The sequence below is a fragment of the Onychomys torridus genome, chromosome 7 (assembly GCF_903995425.1).
Source record: "Onychomys torridus chromosome 7, mOncTor1.1, whole genome shotgun sequence".
In the NCBI taxonomy this organism is placed as follows: domain Eukaryota; kingdom Metazoa; phylum Chordata; class Mammalia; order Rodentia; family Cricetidae; genus Onychomys; species Onychomys torridus.
In genome coordinates this window covers 114,121,484-114,141,352 of record NC_050449.1, presented here as the reverse complement: position 1 = coordinate 114,141,352, position 19,869 = coordinate 114,121,484, and the positions used below count along the sequence as shown (strand labels likewise).

General features: G+C 52.2%; 1 protein-coding gene across 3 annotated transcripts in view; it reads right to left on the bottom strand.

Annotated features, from left to right (window-relative positions):
- Positions 1 to 4,198: 4,198 nt before the first annotated feature.
- Vipr1 (vasoactive intestinal peptide receptor 1) overlaps positions 4,199 to 19,869 on the bottom strand; it is a 32,526-nt gene continuing 16,855 nt past the window's right edge. For 2 of the 3 annotated variants that reach the window (XM_036194284.1, XM_036194287.1), the window contains exons 3-13: positions 19,554 to 19,661; positions 17,543 to 17,649; positions 16,864 to 16,970; positions 16,363 to 16,495; positions 12,597 to 12,750; positions 12,063 to 12,123; positions 11,787 to 11,853; positions 11,412 to 11,503; positions 8,711 to 8,840; positions 8,448 to 8,489; positions 4,199 to 7,868 (exon numbers count right to left, since the gene is read on the bottom strand). In XM_036194284.1, coding sequence (XP_036050177.1) covers positions 7,677 to 7,868; positions 8,448 to 8,489; positions 8,711 to 8,840; positions 11,412 to 11,503; positions 11,787 to 11,853; positions 12,063 to 12,123; positions 12,597 to 12,750; positions 16,363 to 16,495; positions 16,864 to 16,970; positions 17,543 to 17,649; positions 19,554 to 19,661 — 1,193 coding nt within the window. In that variant the 3' untranslated portion in view covers positions 4,199 to 7,676. The remainder of the gene's footprint in view (positions 7,869 to 8,447; positions 8,490 to 8,710; positions 8,841 to 11,411; positions 11,504 to 11,786; positions 11,854 to 12,062; positions 12,124 to 12,596; positions 12,751 to 16,362; positions 16,496 to 16,863; positions 16,971 to 17,542; positions 17,650 to 19,553; positions 19,662 to 19,869) is intronic. The other variant, XM_036194285.1, reaches the window with a different exon arrangement.

Below are 19,869 nucleotides of genomic sequence, written 5' to 3'. Positions count from 1 at the left end.
TGTGTGTGTGTGTGTGTGTGTGTGTGTGTGTGTGTGAGAGAGAGAGAGAGAGAGAGAGAGAGGGGTGGGGGGGGGGGCAGAGGGAGAGAGAGCGAGAGAGCAGTTCTGAATCGGGGTCTATATTATTGGTCTGAGGTGATCTGTGAGCTGCCTCACAGGTGAGAGAATCAACATCTGGTCTGAACAGGTCTGAGGACTTCAGTACAGGTCCCTAACCAAAGAAGCAGGGGTGGGACTGCTCTGTGGGCTGGGCAGCCTGCAGGCTCTGGAGCTTAACCCCACTGTGTGTTTGACAGGCTCCTCAGAGTTCTGGGCTTCTGTGAGTGGCCACCAGGAGGCGCAGCAGCCAGCCACATCACCTTGTCCCAACTTGGGGACACTATCCTTTGTCAGCTGCTGCTTTGGAACAAAATTCCCAGGAAGGGGTTTGATGCAGCCTCTTTGGACCAGCCTCCCGAACCATTAGGAGTGTGTGTTCCCAGCATCCCTCCTTTGTCTGTCCTGAGCCCCCACCATTGGAAGCCAAAGCCACTTTCCAAAATATGCATTTGAGTTGCTGGATTTTGGGATTTGAAGGTAGACAAGTCCTGTTGCTCAGGTGTGGAAGCTGAGGCCTGGCCTAAAGAGCCAGTCAGAGAACATCCTAAAGATCTGTCCCCTGGCCTGGAAAGAGAGGGCTGTCCCTGTCTGGTAGTACTCAAAAATAATAGCAGCCTTGGACCACGAAGATACTTCTTGTGTGCCAGGAGGACTGGGGGAGAGGTTGGGCTGATGAGTCTCTGCCTTTTCCTTGAGTCCTACCCTTGCAGGGGTCCTGATTACTGCTGCCAACCATACTTGCCCAGCACCAGAGGAGGAAAGGCTAAGAAGGGCCTGGCAGAGCTGTGAACCAGGTCTCAGACGGAGGGCCGGATGGCCTCTGCAGGCACCAGGCACGCATGCGGTGCACAAACATACATGCATAGAAAATCCCCACACATATGAAAATAAGTACACATTTTAAAAAAGAGTTTGATGACAAGAGATCCTGGAAAAAGTGAAAAGAATGGGAGGGCTTGGTCATAGAGCTGGAAGCGGTAAGGATTGGCATAGGAGCAATTGTGTGGATCGGCAAGAAATGGCAATCCTGATTTAAAAAAACAACGAACAAAAAACCGAAGACAAGGTCTGGAAGACTCGTGAGTAAGCAACAGAAGAGATGACCGTTAGAGCCCTGGGCACACATTAAAATAACAGGGAGACACCACCTTATGGGTAGAGCTGGGGTGTGGCTGAGTTGGTAGGGAGAATGAGTAGTACTTATGAGGCCCCAGGTTCAATCCCCAACACCACATAAGCCAGGTATGATGGCTCAAGACTGTGGTCCCAGCACTCAGGAATGGGAAGCAGGAGGATCAGAAGTTCAAGGTAATCCCTTGGTATACATGGGGTTCAAGGCCAGCTACATGAGATGCAAAACAATGAAAAGAGTGTCCATGGCTGCTTCTGGGCCCAGGGAGGAGTCAAAGCGGAGGCTAGGGCTGGAGTGGTAAGGATATGTTTCTGGGGGCCACGAGGGATGGGAAAGTGGGAGCAGAATCAAAGGGAGAAGCAGTGGGCACCAGTCTGACCCCCCAGATACTGTCCTCCCCAGATCCAGGCTGCCTGAGATAGTTTCCTGGCTGAGGCTTTCCCACAGGAGGCACTCTGCTGAAAAGCTCTCATGAGGACAAGGAACAGCTGCAGGGGGATGGAGGTGCCCCAAAGCCAGCCTTCCCTCCCACCCCAGAAATAGCCTGAGCCCAGAGTGCGCGCCTGGGGAAGTGGAGCCAGGGTGGTGGGGGTTTGGTGAAGCAGATGAGGACCACCATGGCCCTGGGGGCTTGTTCCAGGCGCATTTCCAAGGCCCCAGGGATCAGCACGAGGGCCAGAGGCAAGGAACGTGGGGCCAGTCAGAGTGAACTTTCTCACGGGACCGTCCAGCAGGCCTCACAAAGGCCGGGAGCTCACTGTCCTGGAGGTGTGCAAGCCGAGGGGCTGGGTGCACGCAGACCTCAGAACACGCTGTCCCCATCTCACAGGCATTGTCTTGTTGTGGTATCTAAGGGGACGTCTGTTTGTTTCCCAGAATGCTGCCTGTTGTGTCCATCCTCGGGTGAACCAGACGCCAGCCACAGGAAACAGCTCATGCCAGCTCCCGTTTGAAGAGTAAATATTAGTCTTTTCAAGAGCTGCCCGTTCTCTGTCACTTGGCACAGAGGACGTTGAGCTTGGTGGGGGGGGACCTCTTGGTCTACATTCACTAATGGAGTCTGTGGCCCTCAGTTGCTAATGCAAGAGAGGGCTTCAGAAATAGCCCCGTCCTTTTTCTAGGAGCTGTACCTGAGTGCCTGTGAAGAAGTCCACTCTGAGACCCCAAGCCCTACCTTACCCCCTCCTCTCTTTCCCCAGACACTGTTCAGGCTGCTTTTACTGAGGAAGGGGACTGGAAAGTCTGACTTGATCTTGAGGTATCTGGGCCTCTGAATTAGGTGACCATGAAACACACTGCTTATCAGGAATGGGGAAGAGCCTACCCATATCTTGCATTAGTGCCTAGGGAAGGTCTTGGGAGTACCCTACCTGGCCACAAAGCCCTGACTCTGGCTCCCCAACCTGTTTTTTTCATCTGTGACCATCCTTATTTATCTCCACTATGATTGCTCCTGGGATGGTCCTAGCCTCACCCCCACCCTCAGTATCTTAGACGTGCACAGGGTGAGTGGGGAGCAAATGTAATGGTTATTCTTCACGGCAATGGTGTATTTGGAATTACCTAGAAGACATGCTATTGGGTATGCCTGTGAGGTCATTTCCAGAAAGGCTTAACTAAGGTGGGGAGTCTACCCTGAATGTGGATGTCTCCATCCCTTGGGCTGGGGTCTCAGGCTGAGTAAAAAGGAGAAAGCGTATTGAGCACCAGTGTTCATCTCTCTGCCTCCTGACTGGGACACCAGCTTTGTCTCCTGCTGCACTGCACGCGACCTCCCTGCCATCAGGGACTGTATCCCCTCATACCATGAGCCAACATACCATCTTCCTTAGGGTGCTCTTGACCTGCCGAATGGATGTGAAATGACCATGTGAAAGCATCGGAGAGCTGGGATTTGAAACCCCGACTCCTGAGGCTGCTGCTCTCTTCTGTCCCAGGGAGAGGTAAGAAAGGCCTTCCATCCCAGAGGAGGTACTGCAGAACAGCTGAGCAGGGAAGGGATGAGAACTAATGAAAGAGGAGGGTGGCCCCCACTCGCCACTGACACAGGAGCCCTGTTGCAGTGCCTCCCCCAATTCTGAGGTAGCATTCAGAGGCACATGAAGCTACAGATCAAATAGAAGAGGGTTTGAGTGACAGTGAGGGAAGCCAGGGCAAGAGCTCAGGTAGGAACCTGGAGGCAGGAACTGAAACAGAGACCCGGGGGATGATGCTTAATGGCTTTTTCCCTGTGTCTGTGCAGCAAGCCTCTGTTTATAACCCAGGCCCACCTGCCCAGGGTGGCACTGCCCACAGTGGACTAAACCCTCCCCCATCAGTTAACAGTCAAGGAAACACCCCACAGGCATACATCCTCCGGTCTGATGGAGACAATTCCTCAATTGAGGTTCTCTCCTCCCAGGTGACTCTAGTTTATGACAAGTTGAATCCCTTCTCTTGATATTTACTATCCTTCCTGTCCTGTGTGGAGGCTGGGGCATTGACAAGATGGCCTCATGACCTATCTTCCTCGTCTTTGGGATTTGCAAAAGGTAAGTTCTAGATGGATTATGTTTCCTGATAAGACATATCCTTCGTTCCCACAGATGGGCTTCTGAGGATAGGGCACTTGGGGTATTGACAGGCATCCTACAGACAGTGGCTGAGAAGAAAAGCCACCACACTGAGGACAGCGTGGGAACACTGGGCTCTATGCTGACAAGGGCTGCGGGGTTAGCCCTGGGGCTATCACAGCTCTCTGGCATCACCCTGGCCAAGTCCATTGTGGAAAACACAGAGGACAGCCTGGAGCTCTTCAGTGTTTCCCCCACTGTGGCATCCTGGAACTCAAGGATTCTGGGACTCCTGGGATTGAGACAAGGACTAGGGTGACATGAGGGAGGCGGTTGCTGAGTGTGGGATCTAAGCAGGTAAACAAAACAGCAGCTCAGGAATCAAAGTAAATAATATTTTAATGCAGTATTTTAAAATATCAAAATTAATGCAAAAATACAAGATGAACAATGTATCAAGACAGAATCAGGATTGCTAACTGACTCTTCTCACATCTCCAGGAGGGCATACCCAATGGTCCCATCTTTGACAACGTATAGAATATCTGAGGCATGGCTATGGGATTTGGAGAGCTGGGTTCAACACCATCCTCTACAGTGACTTTCCTTCTCTGGATTTTGGTTGTCCCATCTGTCTTGTGTGGAGGCTGGGGCATTACCAAGATGGCCTCCTGACACATCCCTCTGGCCTGCTGAAGTTACTCTGTCCTTTTCCTGGGAGCCTGTGTCTTCAGAGTCATAGACTCCGGGGCTGTTAATATCTTGGCCATCCCTGGCGTGTTTAGTGACTGCTGCCTGTGGCTCCACTCCCCCCTTCCCCAGAGAGATAAGAGTCGTTCCTGTTCCCACACGGGGGAGGGAAGCTCGCCACTGCTCATTAAAACAAGACCTTTCGTGGCAGCTAGGATGGAGGGCTGAGTCAGAGTCCTCACCCCACTGTGCCTAGCACACCCCGTGGGAGTGCCGGGGACTTACCCTTCCACTCACTGTTTCTTCCAAGGGCTGCCTTGGTCTTCCCACCTTCTGTCCCTTTAGGTCATCTTTCCAATAGCCTTAGAGGGTCTCTCCTCAGGCACCCTACAGACATTACAGTCAACATGTCCCACACCAGGCCATTGTCTCCCCAACTGACCTCCTCACTTTCCTGTTGATGGCCTAGCATCCTTTCCAGACATACACCCTGGGTCCTTCTCCACATCAACCCCCCACCATCTCTCGACCTCGTCTGACAGACCTTCTCTTTGTCTCTACTGGCAAGCACCCCAACATCGACTCGGCTGGATTCAGGTGTCCCTGACACCTAAACACGTTTCCTTGGGATCCTAAGACCTCTCCTAGCCCTCAAACACCTCAGTGACGTTCTGCTAACAGGTGAACCAGCCTCCTTGGACAGGCTGTGTCCCAGAGTGGGAAGACTACCAGCAATCAGGCCTTTCCCAGAGAGCGGATAGAGTCTCTCTGGGTTCAGATGGTATGGCTCCCTGTCCTTAACCACCTGAATTAACTGGCCTTTGCCCTTGGAGACTGTGAGTGGGTTTCAGTTCTAAAGAGCCACCAGAATCTGGGTTTCATCAGGTTCTTTTGGATCAAGGCAGGATTCACATGGGGCCAGAGGTTTGATCTGAGGGGAGGTGTGGAGCTGGCCTGAGTATGATCCTCACCACACCCTCTATCTCACTCTTGGGAGCTCAGAACAGAGGCCTGTTTCTGTGTCAGTTGCCTGCCTGTGAGAAACCTTGACTCTTATTAAGCCCCAAGGTGGACAAAGTTGGTAAAGTCCTCGAAGTGTCCACCAGATGGCGCTAGAGATGAGTTGGCCTGGTTTGACAGGTCCCTAGCAGGACCAGAGAGCGACCTGGACCTACCTGGGTATTGGCAGAGGAAGAAGAGACTGGGATTGCCCTGCCTGGAGTCACCCCCACCCCACGGCTGTCATTAACTTAGGATACTGGCACACGTTTTCTTAGCTCCTCAACCAAGGCTTCCAGCCTCTCTTTATCCCAGAACGCCCTCCACTAAGCATCTACCTTCTTTGAGCAGTACCCCAACTCTGCCCTTCCTGTCTTGAACACATCTTGAGTCTTACTTTTACTCACTCTTTATCCTCTTGGATGGTAACTGCCCCCTCCCAGGGCTCCGTGATTTACCCCATGCCACAAGACACTACTGCTGGGGAGGTTTAAGGCCCATTCATTTAGGCACGGGTCCCTTCTGGTCTTCACATACCTCAGGAGGTATTTCTGATCTGTCCTGGGATGGTACGGAGTGGCAGCAGCCTTTGAAGGGGCCTTGCAGGTATACCTGAGCCTCTGCTAGCCCATCCTGTCCTCTTTGCCCCAGCCTGGCATCCATGTTTACAAAGTGGAACCAAGGAGATGCGTTTGCACAAACCCTCTGACCAGCTGATGTCACCTGCTTTGCCACACTGCTATGTCTAAACCTTTCCGTTAGTCACACAGCCTCCCCTGACTGACTTGTGCTGAGACATCTGCCCTGATCTAATCCTCTCGGTTGGCTCCTGGTTGTTGGATTCTCTGTTTGCTGTGTTTTCAGGAATGAGTGTGAAACCTTGCTGTTTCTGACTGTTCTATCGGCTGTTTTAAGTTGGTCCATGCAGAATCAGTCTCCTTCCAGCTGGATTTAGGGGGTGAGGGCCACAAGGGAGCCAGTTACAACCTCTTCACACCCAGGTGTGAGTCAAAGGCTCTGGGGGGTAAGTCCTCATTTGGAAATGTAGGGCTCCTGTCCAAAGCTAGAAGGATGGTAACTCCATCTGTCATTGGAAAAGGGGGTGGCACACTTGCTTAGAGGAGGCAGGAGACCCACACCAGCCGGGGGAACTAAGCCTGTTAGAGCCAATATTTATTGTCATACAAGGTGCAGTTCTGAGGGGACTTGCTGACACCAGCTTGGGTTAGAAGCTGCATGGCTACAAGGGTAGAGGGAGGCATAAGATGCCTTGACAACTCCCCCCAACCCCCCCCCCCATCTTTAATGTCAGTGACACACTCCGCCACTCTCTAAGGAGGCACAGCAGCTGGGGGATGAGGGTAATATCTCTGGTAATACAACTCCAAGAGAATCCAGCACATCACAATATGTAAAAAGGTAGTCTTTATGTTGGCATTAGTGACAGGAAAAGATACTTGTTCTCTCTGAGACTCAGTTTCCTATTTGTGACCTCAGGATCAAGGGGCCTGTGTGTTCATGTCTCTGGCCCTTGCTGTGGTAATTGGCATGTAGACGAGCACCCAGGGTGGGCTGCTCACTATTGCTTTGGTTGTGCATAAGGCTGGCGTGACTGGTCCTATAGACAAAGCCACTTGGTGAGCACTGACTGGAGCTGTCTTCTCCCTTCCCAAAGGTAGGTCCCTGAGCTCCCAGGTCTGAGAATAGACCGACACTGGGACATTTCTTTCCTGAGCGAGGATCACAACACCGCCGTGGTCCCCAAACTGAAACTCCAGGTCACAACCATATCTGCCTGAGGTAGAGGGACTCACCCACGGGAGGAGCTGGCAGATAAAAGCAGGACACTCGGGGAGGGGACTGCATCCTCAGAGAGGAGTCTCACTGGCAACGCTTGACCCAAAGCGACTTGAGGGCTACAGTGGAATTCTAGGCACGAACAGGGCAGAACCATTTTGCCCTCTAGTCCCAAAGCTTTGAGGACCGGCGGTTGCTTTCCAGGTGTATGCTCATTTTGTGCGCACGACTGGCAGAGGAGCCTTTGGAGGCGGAGTCTGATGCTGGTTCCTCTCTGCATCTTCCAGGATTGGACCTCCTTGCTCTCCAGCTTCCACGGACCTGGTCCTGGCTGCAGCAAAGGAATGTGTCCTCTGCTCCCGGGCAGGCATGGGGAGGGTGCGAAGGGGCCTGGCGGCCTCTGGCGGTCAGACTAGGGAGACCTCGGCTTGGAAGCTGGAGGAGCGGCGCGCGCTGGGGCTGACGCGGGTCAGCATGGACACCTGCGTGCTGCACGTGGCGCCGTTGCTGCCTCCCCACGGGTGCTGGGATTTGGAGCTCCAGCCCAGGACGCCCTGCAGATGCCAACGCCGCCACTTCCGGCGCAGCTCCGCCTGCACCTAGGGCGGCAAGGGTGGTTAGGCCCCATACTGTGGTGTTCCAGGGCAGCCTTGTTAAGCCAGCCTTGGATATTCCCTAGCTGAAATTGAGAGGTGTGGGTGTTATCCTGAGAGAGGAGCAGAGTTGGGACAGGGTTGGGAGTCAGAGAGAGAGAGGGTAGGTGGGATGAAGATGGGCACTAAATGCAGTACAGGGAGGCCGAGAGGTGCTGCCTGGGGAGTGTACCCTGGTTCTTCATCCAGGCACCCACTTGAGCGCAGCTTGGCCGCAACTGCACCTCCCCTCAATGACTTACCCCCATTTCAGGCCACACCCGCCTAGCTGGAAGTAGTCGGCACCTCGGATGCGCACAGGGGCCTGGCTCCTAACCCCACCCAGAGGATGTTAGTACAGGCTGTGTCCCCACAGTATATCTTAAAGGGAGGCCCTAGATAACTAAGGTGCTACAGGCTCATGAGAACTACTCTTGAGAGAGGCAGGCTTTAATCTACCCTTTCTCTCAATGATCCCAACAAGGTTTGTAGACCCTGAGCCTGGGAGTTCTGGTCCCAGGCCACCAACATCTGGGAGGTGCTTACCTCACCATTGAGGAAACAGTAGAGGATGGCCACCACAAAACCCTGAGAAGGAAGGGACAGGAGCGGTGAGGCAAGACCCCAGGCACTCCCAGCCCCACCCAACCCATCCCTGGTTCCCCACAGCCCCTTCAGTCCCATGGTTAAGGGAGATACTGAACACAGAGTCGGCGTTTAACCAGCACTACTGGAAAAGGGAAAAACTGGAACCCACAGTCCAGGGCCCACAACAGCCCCAGGTGAGTTCGCCAATCCCACATTCATACCTGGAAAGACCCCATGACAAGTTCAAAGACCATTTTCACCTCGGCCTTGAAGTTGTCAGGGAAGAAGGCGAACATGACGTAGTGGACTCCAAACAGGGGGATCAGCAGAAGCGTGGACTTGGCCAGTCTCCTGGGGACGGGAGAGGTGGGCTGTGGATCCACACGTGGAGACGGTGTGGTACACCAGATGACCAGACCATGTGAGGATGAACAGTGGTTCCTCTACCCCCACGTCATGCCCACATCTATTCCTGTCCCCTGTCTGTCAGTGTTCCTGCTTTCTTGTCCCTTACCTTCTTGCCTGGGGGAAGCACATGAGAGAATTAAACTCCCTGCATGCTCTCTCTTCTGGAGGAAGGCCACTGAGGATGTAGTTGTGAGAGGCAAGATTTCCTGGTCTCCCTCCCCCTGGTCAGTCTCCCCTGCCTCAAGAGTGGGGTAATACATGCCATATCAGAGATGCTGTCTCCTTGAAAGTGCTTTAGGTATGTCTACGGACACTAGCTCCTTTTGGGAATGAGAACTCTGAGGAATGAATTTTTCCCAGCCCGAAGGCTGATCCCATGTGCCCCGGGTGCAGGAAGGTGATGAGCACTCAGCTTTATGCCTGGTCATCAGGCATATGGGCAGACTTGTGGCCCCTGCTCTTCTGCTGTGACCCTGTCTCTGGGAGTTGCCTATTTCCCTGATCCCACATCCCTCCTCCACTCACCATATCAGTACAGAGTCCTGCTCCCAAGAACCAGCTTGTCTTTATGCCACCCCGGTGCCAGCAGGGCCAGCATTCCCTCTAGGCACTCATCTGTCCCTCCACTGTGTACACTCAGCTGACAGCTCTCCAGGAAGCGAGGGCCATGGTTTCCTGAGTCCTGGCAGAGAATAGGTCTGGGGGGATGTGAGTGGGATGGGGTACCCCTGTCTCTCCTGCCTCAGTCCTGGGATCCCACCCCAAGCTCTGTGCAGATGCACCCTGGTCCTTCTCCTCCTTGTTGGGCCTGGCTCCCAGCCACACCTCTTTGGCCGTGAACCCATCTCACATTTGGAGGCTGACAGATGGAGGCTTCCTTTACATTGAAGAGTGGGAACTGACAGCCTGTCCTGCGGAGTTGCCAGCTCCAGCTCCCCTTCTGCCTGCGACAGCAGTTCCTTTCCCTCTCCCACACAGACCTGGCCTGATCAGTTTGGGTTTTGTCCCCAATATTCTAGCCCATCGCAGCTGGACTTTTGGAAAACAAGGCTGCTGAGGTAAAGGAAACCAGTGTGTGCAGGATGGCAGTGGGCAAACCCCACAAGTTTCCTTCTGGAAAGGAGAGCGATGTTCTGCCCACACAGCCTGCTGGGTACAGAATGCTGTCACACCAGGAATGGGAGGAAGCCTCAGTCTCAGGCCTGACAGTCGCAGGGTTCCAGAATAGAATCCCAAATCCAGCAGCTCGTGACTCTAGCAGGGAGTCTTCCAACCACCACTGAGATTCCCCTAACAGAGGCCAGTCTAAGGACACATAGGATCCCAGGACTGGATGGCCCTTGTGGGACTTCCAGGCTTATCTGGTCTGCATGGTGGGCCTCTGTTCTTTAATGCCACGGTAAAATGAAGTTCCTATGGGCCTTTGCATAGGTGCCCTGGTCATGTTTTGTGTTTCTTTCCCTTCATGTAAGTTCCGATTCCCATAGGAACTTGCTGATTTCCCCAGTACCCAGCACAGGGAATGGACTTCCTCTTTCCAAACAATGAACTCAATATCTGTCCCATGGGCTCTACGGCTCTCTATGATGGTTAACACCAACTGTCAACTTAATAGAATTTAGAATCATGGAGGAGACAAACCTTTGGGCATGTCTGAGAGGGGCTTTCTAGATGGAGTTGAGGTGGGAAGACTCACTCTGACTATGGGGAGCACCAGTCCATGGCTGGGGTCCCAGACTGAATAAAAAGGAGAAAGTGAGCTGAGTACCAGCATTCATCTCTCTCTGTTTCAAGACTGTGGATGCCATGTGACCAGCTGCCTTACTTTCTGTAGTCATATCTCTGCCATGATGAACTGCATCCTTGAACTATGAGGAAAAATAGACCTTTCCTTCCTGGAATTGCTTGTCAGGTACTTTGTTACAGCCATAAGGAAAGTAAACACCTCTTCTCTTCCTGCCCATAGGCCCCAAACCTTGGAGGGTGAGGAGGTGTGCATCTGTCTTTTGTTCAAACTGGGGAGCATTTTACAGGGGACTCTGAGTGTGACATGGCTGATGCATGGAGACCTCTTGGCTGGTGCCTGGTATGAAATCTGAAAGTATAATTATTATCAATAGGGAGTATGGAACATGGTTGCCTCATGGTGGAATGGGAGCCCCCTGGAGCATCACCTGCTGGACATCTATTGTGTCCCCTTTTTCTACCAGTACAGGTCAGGGACTGAGCACAGCTCAGTGTGAAGAAGGCACAGGCTTTTCATCCCATCAAGCTCCCTGGGGGTGGGAGGGAGTAGGTTTGGACTTCAAGGACAGTGGATGAGTATGAAAACAGCAGATGTGGGGTACAGGGGGAGGGCTGCCTGGTGACAGGCAGTGGGTGCTGCTGAGCCTGGCCATGGATAAGAGTAGTAATGTCTGGTTTGGGTAATTGTAGAGGTGTGGGGTGAGGAGTAGCGGATAATCTGAGGATCCAGATGGAAGTTTGGAGCTGGCGTGCTGGGTCCACACTTACGAGTATGGGCTTCTGTCATTCTTCCCGATGTCGGGTGGCCGCAGTTTCTGAACCAGGATTCGGATGATGCAAATAAACAGGATGAAATTCACCTGTTGAATAAGGGACCCCAGTGTTGGCCACGTAGAGCAGGCTAGGGGAGGGGGGTTGTCCTCCACAGTACCTCTTAGCAGCTCCTCCCTTTGGAGAAAACCTTGCGGGGGGGGGGGGGGCTCTCCTGAGGACCTGGCCTCCAACTTACCTGCTCTAGACAGAGAGCTGGAAGCATGGGACGGTGATGGAAACCTGAGGTTCCTTCCTGACCTAAGCACTCATTTCCTATGTGTTCTATGGTTAGCTGTCTACTCTGGGATCAGTGGGGAGAGGAGGGCTTACCAAGATGGAGGTGAGGATGGGGGCCTTTATGATCCACCACAGTGAGGAGTGGATAGTGTCCCAGCACCTGAACAGAGAGAGCACAGAGGTTTGGGAGGAGAAATCCTCAGCTTGAAAGTCAGCCATCCCCTAGAGTCTGCTACCCCCACATCTCCCTCCAGCCTCTTGCTTTGGACTTGGTGCTGTGGTCTGTCTGGGCAAGTATCATCATTCCCAGGAACATTCTCTGCTCCCAAATGACAGAAGTCAGAGGGAGGGGATGGGACAACAGCTCACCCAAAATCTTCAAAATGGATCCTGACAATGGTCCATATCATGATGAATACACTGGGTACCCCTGTGAGGGCCAAAAAAGAATGGAAGAGAAGGAAACAGGCAGAGAACACAGGGAGAGAGTTTGGAGAAGGAACCAAAGAGAGGGAGGGAGAGAAAAGGGTGGGTGTTTAGGGCTGCTACCTACAGAGGCACAGGTTGTTCACTGTGTAAATACCCTCCAAGAGTTACTGAGGCTGTGTGTCTAAAGGTCTGTGACCACTTAGTTTTTTTTTTTTTTTTTTTTTCTTTTCTGATTTTAAGCCCTTATAGATTAGCAGTGGCCCTTTGTGTCAGGATCAGAAGTGGGGATGGATGTTTTTGTTCAGGGTCTGTGCCACAGAGTAGCTGTGGGAGGCTAGGAGGTGGGCTACCCCAAGGTCACACATTCTGGGGACATTCATCACTATTGGTGGAGCACCTCATAAGCAGGCTAGTGTTGCACCCTCCCACCACCCAGTGAGCTTTCCCAGCCTTGCCCCCTCCCTGGTACCATACCCCAGCCGATGAGTATGTACCCCCAGAAGTACTTCCGTTCAGAGAAGAAGGAGACAGCCAGCAGGGTGTGTAGGTAGAGGCCTTCCACCAGCAGCCAGAAGAAGTTGGCCATGATGCAATACTGGAAGAAGACCACAGCTGCCTTGCAGCCAACCTGCAGGGAGGAGCAAAGGGAGGTTCAGGGATGGCGGGTCCCTCACTGCCCAACCTCTGGTTGTGGGGACAGACACAGTTGTGAGCCAGCAACTTCATTATTGTCAGCTCCCAAACAGGCTCTTGAGACATACACAGTGGGTTTTCCTGTGATCTTGACTTTATATTCCTTGGCACTTTGGGCCAAGCTGGAGCTCTGGGCATGTCCAGTCCTCAGCTTGTGGCTGGCTGCATGTGGCTGAGAATAACCATGGATGCAGTCCAACACAAAATGGTAAACTTGTTTAAAACGTTAGGAGATTTTTTTTTTTCTGGTCATATTTTTGGTAACTGGATTTCAAGATTCTCCAGCATGAGCTTGATCAGTAACAACATGGTGTCACAGTGTCAGAAAGTTGGACAAAAGGTGTAGACACACTTCTTGTCTGTCTATACACCTGTTCATTTACCACTCACTAGAAATCTATTTGTGTATTGTACATTATGCATGCTTGAGTGTATTTTCAGTCAATCTCACACTGTAACCAGGCTGGCCTAGAACTCACTATGTATCCCTGGCTGCGTTCCAGTTCACAGCTAGCATACCTCAGTCTTCTGCACACTGGGATTATAGGTGTGAGCCACCATGCCTGGCCATTTATTGACATCCCAACTCATGACAACTTAGCCATCTATTCATCTACCATCCAGACATCCATTCATCAACTGTTTATCTGCTAAACAACCCACCCACTCACTTCGCTGTCTACCCACCCACCCACCTGGCTGTCTCTCCACCCACTCACCTGGCTGTCTCTCTGTTCACTCCCTTCAGCTGTCTCCCCACTCACCGAGCTAGCTCTCCATTTGTTAACCAGTCCACCCAGATAGTACCCTTTGTTTTTTTGAGCCGGCCTAGGACTCACACAACCCCATCTATATAACCACTTAACAGCTCCCTCTAACAGCCCTGTCTTCTTTCCTCTCTCCACTGTTCTCTGCCCACGCAGCCCTTCGTACACCTCTTTACCCTCCCCAGAGCTAGCCCATTGCCCCCTGCTCCCTGTCCCCCAGTGAGGATTGGGGGGATGGAACCCCGAGGGCAAATTATTGCTGGAGACTTCAGGAGCTCCCTGACCATAAGGTATGAGCTGAGGTGTTGGAGGAGTCCCAGAGACAGTGCAGTGGTGCTGACAGGAAGGTAGAACAGGGCTAGTTTTCTGTCAAAATGACACAAGCTGGTATCTATTCTTTGGGAAGAGGGAGCCTCAACTGATAAAGTGTCCCCACCAGTGTGAGTAAGGCTGTGGGACATTGTCTTGATTGATGATTGATGTGGGAGGGCCCAGCTCCCAATGGGTGTGGTACCATCCTTGGGCGGGTGGTGAAGGGCACTATAGGAAGGCATGCTGAGCAAGCCATGAGGAGCAAACCAGTAAGCAGTGCTCCTCCATGGCCTGTGCCTCCAGGTTCCTGCCTTGAGTTCCTGCCCTGCCTTCCCTTCACGATGGACTACCAGCTGTAAGGTGAAGTAAGTAAGCCTCTCCTCCCCAAGTTGCTTTTGGTCATGGAGTTTATCACAGCATAGTCACCTGACTAAGAGAGGAAGGGAGGCAGAAATTAGGGAAAAGAAGGGGAGGGAGGATCTTCCTTCCGAGAGCCATCAGAACTGGTAGAAAAATGGCCCAGGTAGGGACAACAGGAGATCCAGAGAGACGTTGAGCAGGGTAATCAAGGGACTCTGGGTGGCTTAGTTGACAAGATGGGAATGAAGGACTCCTGGGCCTCTGTCTTCTCTCAGAACCCCTCACTCATTTCACAGCTTCAAGCACCCTCCCAGAGCAGCCATTTATTTCCATTCCCCTACACACAGAGCCTGGATCACCTGCCTTCTCTTTCAGGCCCTTGGCTGTGTGGCATCCTCCTGGAGTAGTCCCCCTCTCCTCCCTGTGACTAGAAAGTCCTTTCCTGGGTCACAGTCTAGTCTCTCCAGCTGCAGGACCACCATACTGGCCTTACAGGAATGTAGATGTAACCGGCTTGTTAAATTAGAAACACAGAACCAATTGCAGAGTTAAAAACCATGAGGTCAGAGCAAGAGTGGAAAACCTTACCCTTCACTGCTTCTGCTGTCCTTCCTCTCCGCAAGAGAGCTATAATATAGTGCTATTTTATTTGTATTGAAATGTGATTTTATTTATATGTTAATAAAGTTGCCTTGAGGTCAGAGCAAGCCAGAGCAGAAACTGGGTGGTAGTGGTGCACGCCTTTAATCCCAGCACTTGGGAGGCAGAGATCTCTGTGTGTTCAAGGACACAGCCAGCATGGCAGACACACGCCTTTAATCTCAATAGCAACCATAGAAGGAAGACCTGGAGGTCTGTACAAACAGGCAGTGACGAGGAGGTCATGTGGCTGGGTTTACCACCAATGAGAAAACAGAACAGAAAGTCTAGAAATAGACAGGACACACAGAAGTAGGTCTCTTGCGGAGTGGAAGGACAGCAGAAGCAGTGAAGGGTAAGGTTTTCCGCTCTTGCTCTGACCTCGTGGTTTTTAACTCTGCAACTGGTTCTGTGTTTCTTATTTAACAAGCCGGTTACATCTACACAGGAATACTCCACAGAACCACTCACAGCATGGGCTGGGAAGCTAGAGTTGGCCATGATACTGGACAGGCTCCCTGGAGGCTGCTGGGCTCTCCCTGGCCCTGCGCTAGGCTCTAGCTTGTAGAATCACCCTGGTTTTTTGTCCTCTTGAGTTCGCGCCATCAATGGAAGCAGACACTACTGATCCAGATGCAGTGTGCGCCTCTCTGCCCACTCAGGAGCTGTGACTCCTTAGAACATGGTGTAGGAGGGAGTCCTGGCTGCTTCAAGCTCTGTCCTAGGGTGGGGTCCTCTGAGTCACTTGAAGACTATGATAGTGAATATTGGCAACTTGACGGAAGCTAGAATACCCAGGAGACATGCCTTTGGAGTTTTTAGATTTGGTTAATTGAAGGGCAGGCAGCACCATTCTAGGAGCTGTGGTTCCAGACTGAATGGACAGGAGAAAGTGAGCTGAACATCGGCATTCATCTCTCCCTGCTTCCTGACTACAGACGCCATGTGACCAGCGCCCACACTCCTGCCTCCATGCCTTCCCTGCCATGTTGTACTGCGCCTTCACACCCTGAGCCAAACCAACCTTCCTTTCCTTACATTGCATCTTTCAGGCATTTGGTCACAGCATGAAAAAATAACAAATGCAAAGGCATACTCTCCAGTGCCTAGTAATGAATTCCTCAGAGGTTTCCTGAGTCTCCTGACCCCAGGAAAGCCTAGGACTGGGCTGATGGAGGCAGTCAGCAAGAGCAGGTAGAGAAGGACAGCAGTGTGGGGACCAGCACCTCAGCTGAAGAAAGCAGAGGATTGAGCTAGGAGCAATATGGGGAGGGCTTGCAGAGATGGGGAGAGGGGTTTGAGGAAAGGTCAGGGTGTGCTGGTTCTGTCCTTAAGGATGGAGGAGAGAGGATGGGCAGAGATTGGAAGAGAGAAGAGAAAGGGGGAAGAAGGTGCAGAGAAGAAGAAAGAGGAAGCATAAGCATAAGGAGGATGTGGAGCAGGGGTGTGGGAGTAAGGAGGGTCCTCACCGAGCCCTCAGAGCAGTGGTCCATTTCTCCTCTGTTGAAGAGGGCCAGGTCCTTGATGAAGACAGCAGTGGCCCTCAGGATGAAGGACATGAAGAGGTGCATGTGGATGTAGTTTCGGGTGCAGTGCAGCTTCCTGTAAGGGCAGACACATCCAGAATGGAAGGGACCTTGGACTACCCCACCCTGATTGGCATGGTGCCATGCTTTAGGAAGGTGGTGGGAAGATATGTGGCATCCATGTTACAGGCCTTGCCTCCCAGGTGACAACCTCTGGTTCCCAGCCTCCTGGGCATCAGGCCCTCCATCAGCTGCCCAGTGTACAGGGGACAAGGCTGCTGTAGATGTCACACCTTGGCCACTTGCTGTTGAGGCTGGGATGGCTGGCAGAGGCAAGGGCAGGACTGTGAGCTGTCTGAGGGTGGGATGCAGCAATGGAGGGCCATACTGGGGCTTCACCAAAAAGAGACACATTTCATGCCAGCTGCTGGGGCTGGGCCTCACCTGAACAGGCTCAGGACAGCCATGGCGACCAGGAGGCTGACAAGGGACAGGCTGTAGCCGATGGTGTAGCCAGTCTTCACGGCACTGTAGAACTCGGTCTGCTGCTGCTGGGGAGGTAGGCAAGGATCTTGGGTAGGAGTCGGGGGAGCTCAGCTTGGGACTGTCTATGGGGGATGAGCTGGCTCTATGCTGTCCTGGTGCCCCTGCCTCACATAAGGAAGATGTGCTCAGGGCTCCCAAGAGCAGCTGAGTGGTGCCCACTAAGCTCTGGTTTTCATAGACACATGGACACTTTGCCCAGAGGTGATAGGGGTAAGTGGGTCCTTCTTTCTGCTGTGCATGATCGATATCGGTATGGCAGAGTGAAACTGACAACTCCCACTTGTCAATCACTCATTTTTTTAAAATAGAATTTTGAGTCTCCCCTTATAGCGCAGGCTAGCCTCAAACTCATGATCTTTCCGCCCCAGCCTCCCAAGAATGGGATTACAGATATAGAGGCAAACCAGCATGGGGGTTCTATTTCAATTTTGGCTACTCTAAGGACAGCTCCCCCTGAGTGTGATCCTTATGAAAGACCTGTGTGTAGCCTGTTGGGGGAGTCAGGGGACAGGCCTCGGGAGTGCAAGCTTGAGGAAAGTGGACCTCCTCGGTGTCCAGAGGCACAAGACTCCCTCACCTCATCCAGACTAGACGCGCTGTCATCCAGTCCACAGGCGATGTAGTAGGAGCCTGACTCCAGCTGTGACCAGCCTTCCTCAGTGCAGCTACGGCTGATGTTATGTCCTGGAAGCAGGTGGCAGAGGAAGAGAGGCAGTCTAGAGTCAGGGGCAGGGCAGAAGACACAGAAATTGCTCTCCCCATGCTCTGTGCTGCCAGGCTCCAGCTCCCAGACCCAGGCCCTTGGGGTTCCCCTAAGGTGAGAAGTTCCTGCAGAGAAGCCTCCTGATGACAGGCTCAGAACAGATGTTACTGTGACTCCATTTTACAAAACAGAATTGGCTCCTTTTTCAGTGCAGACACAGAGGCAGGAAGACTGGTGTGTGCACAGTAACCTGTGCAGCACCAACTGGCAGGCACAGACTGGTGAATGATTTAGTCATGCAGACAGAAAAGTATCATGTGCTACACTTACCAGAGCATGTGGGCCCATGGAGATATTAAGTCCATGTCAGAAGAACCAGGCAAGAAATTGTCAAACACACTAGACTAATGAAGGGTTCAAGAAACTCCCTCATCTGAACCCCATAAAGAGCAGGACACCTAACACTAGGCTCGCCCCACCGACCTGTTATCTGAACACCCAGTGTGTGTGCCAAGGGACAGAGAATGCCTCATTGTCCCTGAGGCTGCAACTCAACCTTTTCCCCACTGCTTGGCATGGCCCACTTGAATTTTTATCCACCTGTCCATTCATCTACTTGTCTGTCTGTCTATCCATCTGTACCTAGTCCTATATCTTGCCTCAATGGTCCTGTACAGGCTGGGCACTGTGTCTGGGATCTTACCTCCAGTAGCCCGCCAATGGGATCTTACTAACTTATCTAACCACCTGATTTTTTTCCCGTCTCTGTCAGCTCTGCCTTTAATGCTGGGATTGCAGATGCACCCCACATGTCTGTGTTTACAAGGGTGCCAGGGATATGAAGTCACAGGGGTCTTCATGCATGCACAGCAGGACTCTTCCCATGGAGTTACATCTTCAGTCCTCCTGCAGGTATTTTATACAGCCAGAGTAGACTTCCTTCTAACCCTCTGGTTTTTATCTTCTGTAAGAACCCAGGCTCTTTGTAGGGAGTACACTTTCCTCACTCTTAAAGGACAGGAGTGGGGGTTGGCACCACCCTTTATCCACACTTGCAAGTGCCTCCCTTGGGGTTGAAGGCCAACTGATTGCACCCTTTTATCCACACTCTCTCCTGTACATTCAGTCACTAGCCATAGTCTCCCATTTCCTCCCTCAGCTTCAGAACTGGGTCCACTGAGCACTGCTGCATAGGCTTTACTTCACAAGGTCATCACAAGCTCAAATCTTCATATTCACATGCACCCTGAGGTGAGGTCTGAGGCTAAGGAAGGGCTAGCTTGTTCACGTCCCCTCAGGTCCTCATCTGAGCAGAACATCCCTTGCATCCCCACATCCTCCTCCCTCCCAGAACCTCTGCCCACTTACTGTACATTTGCTTATTGTTTCACTTAAAGGTTCTCCAGCTAGCACCATGACAGGAGGTATCTCATCTACTGGCTGAATGTGGGCTGGAGGTCCTAAGAGGGCCCCTTTCCTTTTTGTCTAACATGTGAATGTTTGATCAAATAGAACATGACAAGGTATGTAAGCAAAGCAGTGTGGCGGTTTTCTAGGGCCCCAAAGGTCATCTGTTCCAGGCTGTGACAGACTGAGTCATAACCAAGAAAACAAGAACATGGGAGGCATAACTAAATCAGACCTGCCAGTCAATCAGTTATCAATTGCTGAGCAAATATTTAGTGAGCCCTTCCCACACACTTATCTCCATGTGAAGAGCTAATCAAATCCCACAAATCCTCTCAATGCCATCCTTGCTTGTGAAGCCCCCAGGATCCTCTAGACCCTTGGACAGCTTTCTCACTTCTTTTAGTGGCAAAGCCCCCGAGCTGACATCATTCACAACACATGGCCAAGCTTCTGGCCTTCAGCCCACAGCTCGTACCATGAACAGGAGAGAAGAGCTGGAAGATGAGTGGGCAGTCCAGCACCACCACCTGGCCCAGAGGAGTGGGTGGCCAGCAGGTGAGGTTGTCCCACATCTTGCTGCAGCCTGTGGGGTAAAAGCAGAAAACATGTGTCAACAAATGGGCACAGTGACCACTGTCTTCCTCCTTCTTTCCTTAGAGGGGCTCTGTCTACGTGGAGGCTGTGCCTGCCCAGGCTGCAGAGGTCCTGTTCTGATGGAAAGAAAAGAGGACCCTCTCTCCATAGGGGATGGAGCTTCCCTACAGGGCAACAAATATTTATTTTAGACAGGG